The 12,858-nt window shown below is 46.5% G+C and overlaps 1 protein-coding gene across 2 annotated transcripts; it reads left to right on the top strand.

The window, feature by feature from the left end:
• The first annotated feature begins 1,733 nt into the window (after positions 1-1,733).
• Positions 1,734-11,780, top strand: sap130a (Sin3A associated protein 130 a). Of its 2 annotated transcripts, none has more exons than XM_088314155.1 (21): positions 1,734-1,856; positions 3,607-3,748; positions 4,327-4,583; positions 4,804-4,971; positions 5,104-5,230; positions 5,384-5,499; positions 5,595-5,719; positions 5,882-6,029; positions 6,109-6,199; positions 6,307-6,411; positions 6,477-6,618; positions 6,825-6,940; positions 7,215-7,505; positions 7,670-7,823; positions 8,061-8,159; positions 8,663-9,024; positions 9,147-9,380; positions 9,494-9,619; positions 9,710-9,813; positions 9,920-10,033; positions 10,212-11,780. In XM_088314155.1, exons 2-21 carry the CDS (start codon positions 3,634-3,636, stop codon positions 10,368-10,370), a joined length of 3,153 nt encoding a protein of 1,050 aa, XP_088170281.1. In that variant the 5' UTR covers positions 1,734-1,856; positions 3,607-3,633; the 3' UTR covers positions 10,371-11,780. The 2 variants fall into 2 exon arrangements, with proteins under 2 accessions (XP_088170281.1, XP_088170280.1); XM_088314154.1 differs by lacking the exon at positions 1,734-1,856 and adding an exon at positions 2,860-3,019.
• The last annotated feature ends 1,078 nt before the right edge of the window (positions 11,781-12,858 follow it).

Below are 12,858 nucleotides of genomic sequence, written 5' to 3'. Positions count from 1 at the left end.
TGATGGAACGTTACTCTGAGGAATTAAGGCCTTGTGTGTCAGTCCATCCTCATACACACACGCATCTGGATTCCTGCTGGGATTGTCGTGACCCAGCATCCTGAGTCTAGGTGGATCCATGTTGTAAATTTCAAACAGTGGAATTCGCCGCGCATGAATGCTTCAAATCAACAAGAAAAACTTCCTTATCCATTTCAGGCATGGGTCTACCAAATTGTATGTGTCTGGGGCTAATTTCGAGCTCTGGAATTAGCCTCAAGATGTCCTGTTCAATTTTTGGCGTGAGACCTTGAGACCTTCCGTGTCCAACTCTGATAGAAATAGCCGCCCAGTTTCATGTGGATTTGTGAAACTAGTGTCAGGGGGCTAATGTGTTTTCGAATTTTCCAGCTCTGGAATTCGCCCCAAAATGGCTGCTTCGAACACAAATGTCTGACTTATTGTTCACTGTCTCAAAGTTCCTTGAGACCTTTACGCATGTCCTGTTATTATAGACATGTCCAGCAATTTTCGGGCCCTGGAATCAGCTCCAAAATGACTACTTCTAACAAAAACGTGTGACTTCCTGCTCGATTTATGGCAAAAGGTCCTTGAGACCTTTTTGCATGGTCGACAAGTCCACCAAATCTTGGGTTGATTACTGAAACTGCCAGGATGGCCGAGTGGTCTAAGGCGCCGCGTTCAGAACCCAGTCTCCCCAGGAGGCCTGGGTTCGAATCTCGAATTTCCCCATTGTGGGACTAATAAAGGGCAAATAATTATTATTATTATTATTATTATTTGAAACAACCCCCCCCCAAAAAAAATGGCTGCTCCAAACCAAAATGGCTGACTTTCTGTGTCCATCAGATTTTGAGACGTGTCGATCGTTGAAATTTGCTCCTAAGCAGTTCTACGTAATATAGCTATTATTGTCATTAATGGTCAGCCACAAAGAATAAAGAGGAAAGTATGCATGTGGAACTCTGCTTTGCTCTCATTTTCATGGAAATCCCACAACTTCCTGCCTACAGCTTCCATGGAATGTCAACCCCCGCCCCAGCACCCCACCTCATCGACTTTTCCATGAAGCTTCTGATATTTGGAATGTTCCTCCCATGAATGAATGCCCGAGAACGCGCTGTTTTTTTTTGTTTTTTTTAAATGGGCCCGTGTGTATTTTGCAGGGCACTGCAAGTTTGAAAAAAAAAAAAATTGCCCCCGAACACTATAGTTTTATCGATTGACAAAAAATTTGGTGACGATGATTATCATAACAGCACGAGGAAAAAGACAATGTATCTATGCCCGAAATTGAATAGGAAGTTTTGTTTAGGGCGAATTCTAGAGCCCAATATATGAAAAAAATTACGTTATTTCAAGATATTATACTTGAAGTACGTTGTTTAGTTTGGAGCAGAAAGTTGTTCATCAGGATTCATTTGGAGAGAAAATAGTAAAAGAAAGAGCACGTCCTTTTTCAAACAGTACACATACAAACAGCATGTAGAAGCCTCATTGTGCGTTATCATTTTTTCTTTTTTTTTGCTGTTTCACTTTGCCCCCGTTGACCTCTCGTGATACCCTCCAAACAATTTTCTTAACGAGTCGGTTGCAGTATGTCAAGAATGCACGGCGTCTTGTTGAAATCAACATGCTGACAGGTGTGCATGTGTCTAAGTATGTGTGTGTCTAAGTGTGTGTGTGTTAGCACAGCTGCACCGAATTGTCCCGTCATGCCTCAGCATGCGTCCTTATACGGGCACATGTTAACCGCATGCAAATGATGAAGAATCCAGAAAGAATCATGGAAATAATGCTGGACCAATTGCTTCTCGCTGGCAACTTTGTGCATATCAACGGGCTGGATCTCGCAGGTGAGTGTGAATCTCGTCATTGAGTGTGTGTGTGTATATATATCAGCAGGTTACATCCCACCAATGTGTATCAGCATAACAATGGCCTGAATTTTGCTGCTGACTGCGTTTGTAACAGTGGGTTGGATCTCGCCAGCAAATGTGTGCAGAGCAGCAGGCTGGAACTCACTGGCGAGTGTGAGCATATTTTATCTGATGGAGGCTGCAGAGCATCCACTATACTGTGTGTGTGTGTGGCACATGACACATTGCAAATATTTTGACATTGTCATGCAAATGTAAAAGAACTTCTTGCATCTTCTGCCATTGTTGTTTGATGTTCGGTGAAACGAGTTCTTGAACGGCATCACATGATTGACAAGGTGAAAAGAGCATAACAACAACAGAATGTCCTTGACGTTTTGCACTTGCCTTCTTGTCATTCCCACAAAGCTGGCCTACACACAAATGCCAGTCTGGCGCCACCTAGTGTATATTGGTGGAAGTACAGCCAGAAGTTGAAAGCGCTCAAATTGAGAGGCGGGAGATTCACGAGGGACTGCTACAACCTGAAATGAGTACATGGTTGCCATTTTCACTCAATAAAAGTGATGTGAGTATGAATTACCAATAAAAAGCAAACATTTAAGTAACGTAAGTAATGATGGTGAACAATCTATTTTATGTTCCTTACTCACGCGACAGTAGCCATGCAGCAGGTTGTGGCGGTCGGAGGAGTCCACTCCACGCCACCCTCCTCTAGTGGGATTGGCGAAGCATTTTTCGCGCTCCCATAGGTCGTTGCCTTGGTTTTCGTGTTGCTGATTGGTTTAAAGAAGCCAAGGGGGCTGGATCTCTGTTGAATCTTTAGGTTAGTCGATGTATTTCTCACGCTTCCGTTTATCAACACCCCGGATTTCTCTTCGCTCGTTGGTTAAAACAATTTACTGGGGCCGGCTCTGCACCGAAGATTGCGGTTGGTCGACGCATATTCCGCGCTCCCATTGGGCGACGCCTCGCAATTATCATCAGTGATTGGTTGAAACAATTTAGGAAGGGCGGCTCTCCATAAATCCCTCTTCCGGCTTAAATGTTGTCTGTAACCGAGAAAAAAAGGAAAAGAAAAGACGAATGGAAAAATTGTAATCCAGAAAAGCAGCGTTGCTTATGAACTCAGCGATACGGTGAGCACCTGTCCGTACTCCGAAATGTGTTCGCTTGTTCAGCGCGAACGGGTTGAGGCCGTTGTTCGCCTTAAAAGTTGAACATTTGGACGTGAGTGACAAACAGGCGGCACCAGAAGACCTAGCGAGTCTCACGTTAGCTCGTTGCTAATCAGCTCACAAGGCTAGCAATGTATCGCTTCTACTGTGTGAGGTTTTCCAAGCAAAAACGTCGAATATTTTAGTTCAAGTCTCAATGCGATTACATCGCGTTTGGGATCGCTTCCCAAAAGCAGCGAAAAAGATGTCGCTTCACTTGATAAACTTGATGTAAGGCGAATGTTTTGACCAATAAACGCAAGCCTCAGTACTCCTGAATGTACGTATCGATTTGCTAATGTTAGTCGGGTTTCTTAAAATGTCGGCTGTTTTCAGTAACGAAAACTAATCTCAGTTTTTGTGTCCTCGCACTCTCCGCTAAGGGTTAATTTTCGAGCCTTTCATTGTTAAGATTGTACTTTTGTTGTCACCGCCGCGCATGCGCACAGTTTATTCTCAAGCGTTTTAACTCGTGTATTTAAATTCGTTATCTTTTCTCTCTTTCCCAGGTCGTCGAGTGAAGTCAAAACATCCGAATGAGCTCTCAGCAATTCCCACGACTCGGGCTGCCCACCTCGAGCCCAGGGGGCGCTCCGCTGATGCCCGCTGGTGGAAACCTGCTGCCTGTCAGTCAGCCGTCAAACCCGCATGGTGAGCAGCCAAGCAAGCTCCAAGGGGTTGTCAATATGGCCTTAAAACAATTGATCAATATTTCCATAGCTCACTTGGTGATCCCCCCCCCCCCCCCTCTGCGTGAGCTCGTTGACAGTCCTCTCTGATTCATTGCTCATAAAGCAGCAACGGGACTAGTTTTTCCAAACGATAACAGCCTGTCACATGGCTAGGGTTGGTTGGAATGACCACTTCAACTTGAGCACAATGCACCCAGAATTTTGAAAATCAGATGATGTGTTGCTAAGCAATTGCGTAGTTTGTGTGGTTAAAAAATGGCTTTTTGAGGGACGTTTTTTGTGTAAAATGGCCTCTCAAATCTGGTCCAAGAACTCCAAATTAGAACTAAACATAATTTCATGATTTTTCAACATACCTCCTCCAGCCTTTTGTGTCGTCTGCTACTCAGGGAAACATAATTTCTGATTCACTGAGAAGTTTCAGCATAATAAATAAATGAAAAAATACCCACCAATAAGGTAGGATAGGGTGAAATTCTGAGGGGTTCTACAAGTCCTCACATATCAAATGCCATGAATTCTACAAAAAACTTATAGCTGGTGCTGAGGCTGCGGACGGTGACCAGCAAGAACACCCGCCGGCAGGGAGCGGCGCCGGGACCGTGGTGTTCCGGGACGACAAGCAGGAAACCATGGTGGTCCGACCATACCCGCAGGTGCAGACGCACGGGCAACCGCAGCCCGTCCCGCAGGCGCTGCCCATCCAGCCCAGCGGCCCGCCCGTGGCCTTGCCTGCGCCGCCGGTGCATCTGCCGCAGGGCCAGCCCACAGTCCTCACTGACGGACAGATGAAGGTGAGTCTTGAAGATGTCTTCAATTGGTGTTTTAAAAATTAAAACAGAACTACAATATGTGAGAGTTGAATTAGTTCCATGATCAACGTTGTTTGTAATGTGTGTGTGTGTGTGTTTTAAAAAAAATAAGAATAAACAAAAGAAAATCAAAGTAGAAACACTCACCCCCTCTGAAGTCATGACAGACACATAATGGCGTTAACCACTCCTAATTTTACAGGCGGTCCTGAAGTCCCCGATGCCGAGCCGACTGATTGCCCCTGCGCCCTCTTCCAACCAGGGCCACATCCCCATCCCTCCCAAAGTCTCGGGCCACATGACGCCCGCCCCGGAGAGCAGCAGCGCCACCACACTTTCAATTCCCGTAGCCACCATCAGCGGACAGCAGGTGAGGCTGTGACGTCATAGTTTCACCCAAAAAAGCGTGCCCATTTAATCAAGTTTTGATTTCAAGGCCGTATTCCCCAGCCTTACATCCACAATGTGTTCATAACGACTCTGGTTGCCTTCTTTGTGTCAGGGTCACTCCAGCAACTTGCACCACCTGATGTCGGCCAACATCCAGATCATTCGAGGCAGCGGCCCCACGTTGCAGATCGGGACACCCGCCGTGCCACAGCAGACCTTCACGTCACATCTACCCCGAGGTACTGTACGCGCTGGTTTGGCAGCGACAGTTGATTTTAACACAACACGGTGGGACAAATTAGTTACATTTAACAATCTTATCGAGGATCATCAATATTATTCTAACATTTATTAGTTTGCTAATTTCCATTATCTATGTTTCCCTCCCATAGGCGCAGCTGCAGCCGCGGTCATGTCCAGCTCCAAAACGGTCCTCCGACCGGCCACCGGAGCAGGCACAGGCCCAGGCCAGCCCACCGTGCAGCACATCATCCACCAGACTATTCAGGTACAGTACAAACATACTGCGCACACATGACAACTTTTTTAAAAAAAAAAAAATAAAATAAATTGTCTGCAACACGTCTTTCACTTTCTCCGCAGTCTCGTCCGGCTGTGACGACGTCCACGTCTGTGCTTCCCACCGTGGTGGCACCCATTTCCGCCAGCAGGACCCAGTCTCCCGTCATCAGTCCGACTGCCACGCACTCTGCCGAGGTGGCTCATGGGTAAGATGACACCCCGCTAGTCCTCATTTGGGAATGTGCAATCCACCTCTTGTCAATATTTATCTTGCATTGGAAAAATCAAAGAATTTGCCTTAAAGAATGTGGTGATCAATTTTGGCTGTTTTTGACTCACGGGTGTTTTTTTTTTTTTTGTTCTTTCAGGCGCCCCAGCCTGACCATCCACCCACCGCCAGCCAACATTAGCATCCAGAGGCCGCAGACGTCGCGTGACACGGCCACACGCATCACGCTGCCGTCGCACCCGGCCATCGGTGCTCAGAAACCTCAGCCGCCGCACACCATGACGCAGGTCATTTGCCTCAATGACAAATGAAAGACTTTTGAATTTCTGAGACAGAAATGGTGAAGGCTTTGTTCTGACCTCACAGAAGCCCATCTTCAGTACCGTCACGCCAGTCGCGGCAGCCACCGTCGCGCCCATCGTTGCCACCAACACGATGCCCTCGACCACCTCTATAGGTACGCACTCGGTCACGACTGCCGTTCGTGGCGTTGGGCTTTTCAGGTGAAATTTCCAGATGACCCTATGAGGCAAAATAAATGCGAGTGTGTGTCTGTGTGTTCAGGTTCCGTGCCCCACACCCAAATGAGCAGCAATACAATTGTCACCATGACGATGGCCTCCCATTCGTCGCACGCCACCGCCGTCACGACCTCCGCCATCCCCGTTGGTGAGTTTGGTCTCGCTGGTTCTATTGACTTTTCCACTTTCCCCTCACCTCGGTGTCGTCCGCAGCCAAAGTGGTGCCTCAGCCCATCGCCCATTCATCCTCTCGCGTGCAGCCTGACTACCCCGGGGAGAGGGCCAACCTCATCCCCATCCAGGGCCATCGTTCGTCGCCAAACCCCGTCACCATGGAGCCGAGAAGTGACAACAGGTGAGCGGGTCACAACATTGTTTATGTCACCTGGAATCCGAATGCCAAGTTTGCATAAATGTCGGCATTGTATCACTTTAGCTGTGTTCAGCACTGCTTTTAAGTAGAAGATAAGATCTGTCAGAAAGTGTGCGTGCCGTGAGAGGTGAATGCAGGCTGGTCTCCTGTTTGTACACGCTGACCTTTTTTGTCCTTTGATTTTTAAGGCCCCCCGTTCCGGTCCAGTTCCAGTATTTCCTGCCGACGTACTCGTCATCGTACCCCCTCACTCACACCTACACCCCCATCAGCAGCTCTGTGTCGACCATCCGTCAGTATCCTGGTAGGAAGCAGACCTGTGTTCATGAACCTCCAAATCACTTTTTTTTTTCTTCTCTTTGAGGAGCATTCTTGCTAATGAATGGCTTCATTTAAGAGCAACGGAATTTTGACGAGCTTTTTTTTCCAGGAGCATTTTTTTTGCCGGTTGATTTCTAGGACCTGAATCAAGGTCATATGTTGTATAAAGCTATCGAGAAAAATTGAAACCAAAAACACTGGGCCATTTTTTTTTTTTTTTTTGCACTTTGACTTAAAAGTGTTTCCTTCTTTCAAAGTCACTCCCCAAGCGCCGAGTTCCGCGCTGCCCGCCCAGGGCGGCGTGGGGGTGGCCACCACCGTGCACCTCAACCACATGCAGCTGATGGCCGTGGACCGCATCGGCTTGCCCTCGGCGCAGATCAGCACCCAGGGCATCCAGCCGGCACCCATCGCCACGCAGGGCATTCAACCGGCGCCCATCGGCGTGCAGGGCCTTCACCCGGGGACGGCGACCATCGGCGCGTCAGGCCTACAGCAGGGTACCGGCGGCGCCCAGCAGCAGCAGCCGCCTGCTGAGGCAAAATCTGGTACCATATTCCCTCAAATATTTGCATTTCACTATTCATAATTCCTCTGGAACCCAACTCCAGTTGTTAACTGAAAAAAATACCCACTACGTATTTTGTTTTGTGCTCTGATCGGCTAATTGGTTTCAAGGATTACCTGACTCGGCTCTTTTAACACCATCCAGGCGTGGTCTTGGCCGACGGTTTTGTGGCTAACCCGATCAGCAGCACCACTCAGCCAGTCGGCACCATGGTGCAGGCTCACGGGCAGGCGGGCGCGCCCACCCAGGTGTCCTCGTCGAGACCCTGCATCCTACGCAAGAAGCCCACTGCCGAAAGGTGAGAGGCAAAGATGACCTCACCTGTGTGTGTGCGTTCCCCCGGTCTTAATGTATAATTTATCCGTTTAATTGATTTACTAATAGTGAACAAAAAAAGCGAGTCAAATGTTAATTGATTGATTTTCCTAAAATTTGTTGGAACGCTACATTTAAGACAAACATAATTTCAAGACTGTATACCTCTAATGTATCATACTTAAATCCACATATTTGTAAATCCTTGCTTTAATTTCAGTTGCGTTCGCAAGACCCTCATTCCCGCTCAGCCCAGTGAACCAAGCGGCGTCAGAATGGAGAGTGGCGTGAGAGGGGCCAGTTCCCCCCGACCCGCAGGGTGAGCATCCCTCACATGGATTGCTTATAACCACCTTAATTTGCATAAAGCTAACGTTTCGGGTGAATGTACGATCGAGGTGTGCTATAGTCGCAGGAGCTTGCCAAAGCTAAGTGTTTATGAAAAAGTCGATGGTTAGCTCCTTAAAGCGAACCGTGTAGATAAAATACAGGTGCCTTGCGGTCGTGCTAGCTGGCTAATGCTAACTGAGTCCCATGACATGCCTGATGCTAACTGTATAAATTGGAAATGTGTTGCCGTGCTTGCTGGCAAAAATGAAATGTATGAAAAGTAGAGGTGTGCTGTGGTCAGCGGACACAATATATATTTATATCTGACTTGCCTTGTGGTTATGCTAACTGCCTAATTTTCACATCTATAAAATAGAGGTGTGCTAACTATAAAAATGCTAATTGTGTATGTAAACTTCCACAAGTTGACCCCTGATACTGCAGCCTGCCTAAAAAATAGTTCTGAGGGCACTTTGACCTCTCTCCCCTCAGAGTCAAACCCAAAGCCGAAGTACACATGGCGGTGGCCCCTCCTGTCATGGCCGCCGTAGATGCGCTGCCCCAGTCGCAGGGTGGCGAGCAGCAAGCGATGGCGGCATCGGGCGCCCAGCACCTCACCCAGGCCTTGCCCGCCATTCTGGCCACGCCGGGCCCCGCGCCACCCTCGCAGCCCTCCGCCGTCCTCTCGGCCCTGCCTGCAGCCATGGCGGTGACTCCGCCCACCCCCGCTTCCATGGCCAACACGGTGGCGTCACCCACGCAGCCGGCGCCCAGCAGCACCGCCGCCTGTGTCGCCAGCTGTCCCGATGTTAAGATCAAGCACGAGGTGGACACCGTGAACACCTCGCAGCCAGGTGAGAGGGCGACGCTCGTATCTCTTTTGCAGCAGCAACTCCCGGGAACTCTTCTTGATGTGATTGTACGCCACAACCCTTTTTTTTTTTTTTTTTTTAATGCTTGCTGTTTTTCCTCACAGACCCTAACGCCAACCCCGCCCTGAACGCTCAGTCTTCCGCCCTCAACGTCCCCCCCACGGGAGACCTCATCCCCGGGGCATCTCCGAGGAAGAAGCCTCGCAAGCAGCAGCACGTCATCTCCATCGAGGAGAGCGAGATGATGGAGACCAACAGCACCGACGAGGAGAAGGCGCCCGGGAGGCCCGTCACCGGCAGGGCTGAGCGCAGAGAGTCTCCCCCCAGGGAATATGTTGGTACGTCGACGGACGGTGTTAGCACAAGTGGAGCTCAAGCAGGCTTTTTCCTGGCTCACACTGATGCAAAGGTGCCACCATTCTGATGGCTAAAACATTTTCTCCCCTCTCAGACGAGGAAGGGGTGCGCTATGTGCCCGTCAGGCCCCGTCCACCTGTCACCCTCCTACGGCACTACCGCAACCCCTGGAAAGCCGCTTACCACCATTTCCAGAGGTACAGCGATATCCGCGTCAAAGGTCAGTCTTTCCAGACAGAAGCAAAATGTCGTTGGGTTATCAATGTAATGAATTCCCTTTTTTTTTTTTTTTTGTGTGTTTGTGTCTCAGAGGAGAAGAAGGGCACCTTACAGGATATGGCCAACCAGAGAGGGGTGGCGTGCCGAGCGCAAGGCTGGAAGATTCACCTTTGTGCCGCGCAGCTCAGACAACTGGTGAGTGAAAGGTTCAACCTTCGTTGAGCAAAGGCTCATATTTGGATTGAACTGATACTTTAATCGACGTATTTGACCGATCTTCCTGGTTCTTTTGTGTTTTCAGTCTAGTTTGGAGCATGACGTGTACAGCCGATTGTCCTCCCTGCAGGAGGGCCTCATCCCCAAGAAGAGAGCGAGCGCAGACGACGACCTACACCGCATCAACGAACTCATACAGGTCCATCTTTAATCTTGAGTAAAAAAAAATCAGATTGTGGTACCAAGTATAGTTAAAAAAAAAGGGGAGGGGGAATTCCGGGGTGGGGGGCAAAATTGCAATCCATGTTTTGTTAGCCACTCGAATGCAACAATTGTTCTGCTCGACAGGATATAAACGGTCATTTCTTTCCCCGCAGGGCAACATGCAGCGGTGCAAGCTGGTCATGGACCAAGTGACGGAGGCTCGGGACACCATGATGAAAGTTCTGGAGCATAAAGACAAAGTTCTGAAGCTGCTAAACAAGAACAGTGCCGTCAAGAAGTCCTCCAAGCTCAAGCGCAAAGAGCGGGCGTGAGAACCCCTCCCTCGAAACACGCCCATCCCTTTACCCCCCCCGCTCAGAATCTGGTGCTATGATCTGCTTCATACAATCACGAGCACCCACCGTGCGCGACACGTGGCTGGCGGGGATCTTTTTAGGAAGAAGTTCTCAGTCTTCTTTTTTTTTTTTGGTTCATTTCCAAAGACCTCAAGAGACTACGTTTGCTAACTTAGCTTCCGCTGCATCGCCTATCCGTGGCGCTAAAGATGCACCAAGGAGTTGAAAATGGTAACGTGAAGACCAACCTCAAACGTGATGTTTTTTTTTTTTTTGTTGTTGTTTTGATCTGTGCCTTCGTTGTGTTCGTGAGTCATTTAATCGCCGCCATTTTGCGACGACGTGTCCTCCCTTATCACTCGTTTCCCTCGATTCTGTAGCACTCAATTGGGCTCAAATTAGTCCTTGGTTATTTCAAGGGGGAGTTGGCAACTAAAAAAAAAAAACACATTTTGTCACATGACTGCTGTTAAAAAAAGAATGCAGTAGAATTTGTTTCTGTGGTGGTCACAAAAACGTTGGACAAATCAGATGCATCATTTTTAGCGTTTTAACATGCGTGCTAATTCGCAACACTTTAAGGTACATTCGTAGAATGATCTGTGAAAAAAAATCATATCTGACCCAATCTTCTACTTATGGTTTGATTTTTTTTTTTTTTTTTTTTTTTTTAAGAAACCACTTCGCCAAAAGAAAAACAACGAATCGGAGACCAATGCGGTGTCTGTCTTAATAGTGTACAAACTCCCCCTTTAAATCTTGTCATTGATTTGGAAACCCAAAAGTAGAACCCTCCACAAAAGGCATACGATTTACCGTACTGCAAATTAAAAAAAAAAATAAATGCCACGAGATGGTGTCAAAGGAATATTTTTTGCATTAAATATGGCTGTAGCCTTCGCACAAAATCAGCAAATACGTGAATTTTAAACAGGTGAGGTTCCTGTTGAACTGAAGGGGAAAGTTCATTTCATCAGGCTGTAGCCTTGCCTAATGAAATGGCTTTACTTTGGCGCCATCTAGTGGCATATAAAGGCAGTGCGTCTTTTTGGGTGAATGAAAATTATGGATTTTTGCAACTACAATAGAGGGAATATTCGTAAATATTCTGGAAAAAAAATCTTTTTTTTTTTCTTTTTAAATTTTGTTATGCGTTGAGAAGGAATTGCAACGGAGCGTCCTCATGTTCACAAGTCTGTACGTTACTGTTTAAATGTGCTCTTTTCTTTTGTACAACCTCCCTCCCGCAAAATGGAGACATTTTATGCCGTGCGATGTGTAAAAACAAACATGATTTAACAAAGAGTTGTAGTGAGTCGGGATTATTTAGCCCAGACGTTGTACATTGTTTTTGTCTGTAAGTATAGTAAAGATGCTTCAACAGCACACACTCATACTGATATGTTATTCTACACCACGATTCTTAAAATTCGGTTGTATTATATTATTCTCCTTCCGCATTTCTTAACTGATTCAAACCATGGCAAAATCAAAATTTTCATAATCTTGAGAACCTTTTCCCACGTTCTCCAAATTTCTACTTTTCCCACTATTTCATATTTTCCATCAAAATAAATCACTGTCAAATAAATTGGACATTTTACATATTAAACATTTCGGCTTAAAAAAATGGCAAAACTATTACTCCCATAATTAGTTTTGCACTAATCCATATTCCCAATGAAAAAATTCCCAAATCATCGCAGTCATTTCACATTATTTTACACCGTCCACGTTTTTAAACTGATTGGCAACATTCCACCTTCAAACTGTTTATCTTTAGTCCTCTCAGGATATCTTGGGAAATATTTTACACAAATCAATTCCCAAATATATTTATTATTTATATTCTACATTTTTGTGAGGGTTCCCAAATTATTTAATTTTTTTTTAACTCTTATCTTTTAAATACCTTTCCAAAGTCTCCCATATAATTCCCCCCACCCCCATTTCAGTTAATGGCACTGCTGTTGAGGTTTGTGTGGTATGTGACTCCCTCTAGTGGTGCATAAAAGAATCACTGATTTAAATGCACAAAATGCATATTACTGTGGCTTGAACTTTTTGAATGCAGTTATATTTGAACACATTTGAATTATTACTGTAGTTTTTTTACTTTTGGTGATCGTAATGGTGTTTGAATCAGGCATTTTTGTGGCAGTACTTTGTGCAAAAAACAAAAACAAAAAACATTTACTGTCATCCAGGCGTTGCCTCTGCTGATTCTACCGTGTACTATGTCATCACTGGGTGGTTCTACGGAGCAAAGTCAAAGAGTCATAAAAAAAAAAAAAAAAGACTTCCTTCTTCAGTGTTATTGAGGGAACAGCATCTCACCGGACAAACCAAACCCACAGGTAAGACTTCACGCTCGCATTCGTGACACTAAATTAGTGTATAGGTTTTAAAATTCGAGTTCATGCTATTTTAAAGGATAAGGCCTCCCGTTTTTGGTAACTTTAAA

Source organism: Idiotropiscis lumnitzeri, chromosome 13, assembly GCF_059441095.1.
Source record: "Idiotropiscis lumnitzeri isolate Australia: NSW breed Sydney's pygmy pipehorse chromosome 13, RoL_Ilum_1.0, whole genome shotgun sequence".
Classification (NCBI taxonomy): Eukaryota; Metazoa; Chordata; class Actinopteri; order Syngnathiformes; family Syngnathidae; genus Idiotropiscis; species Idiotropiscis lumnitzeri.
This window is presented reverse-complemented; position numbering and strand designations above follow the sequence as displayed.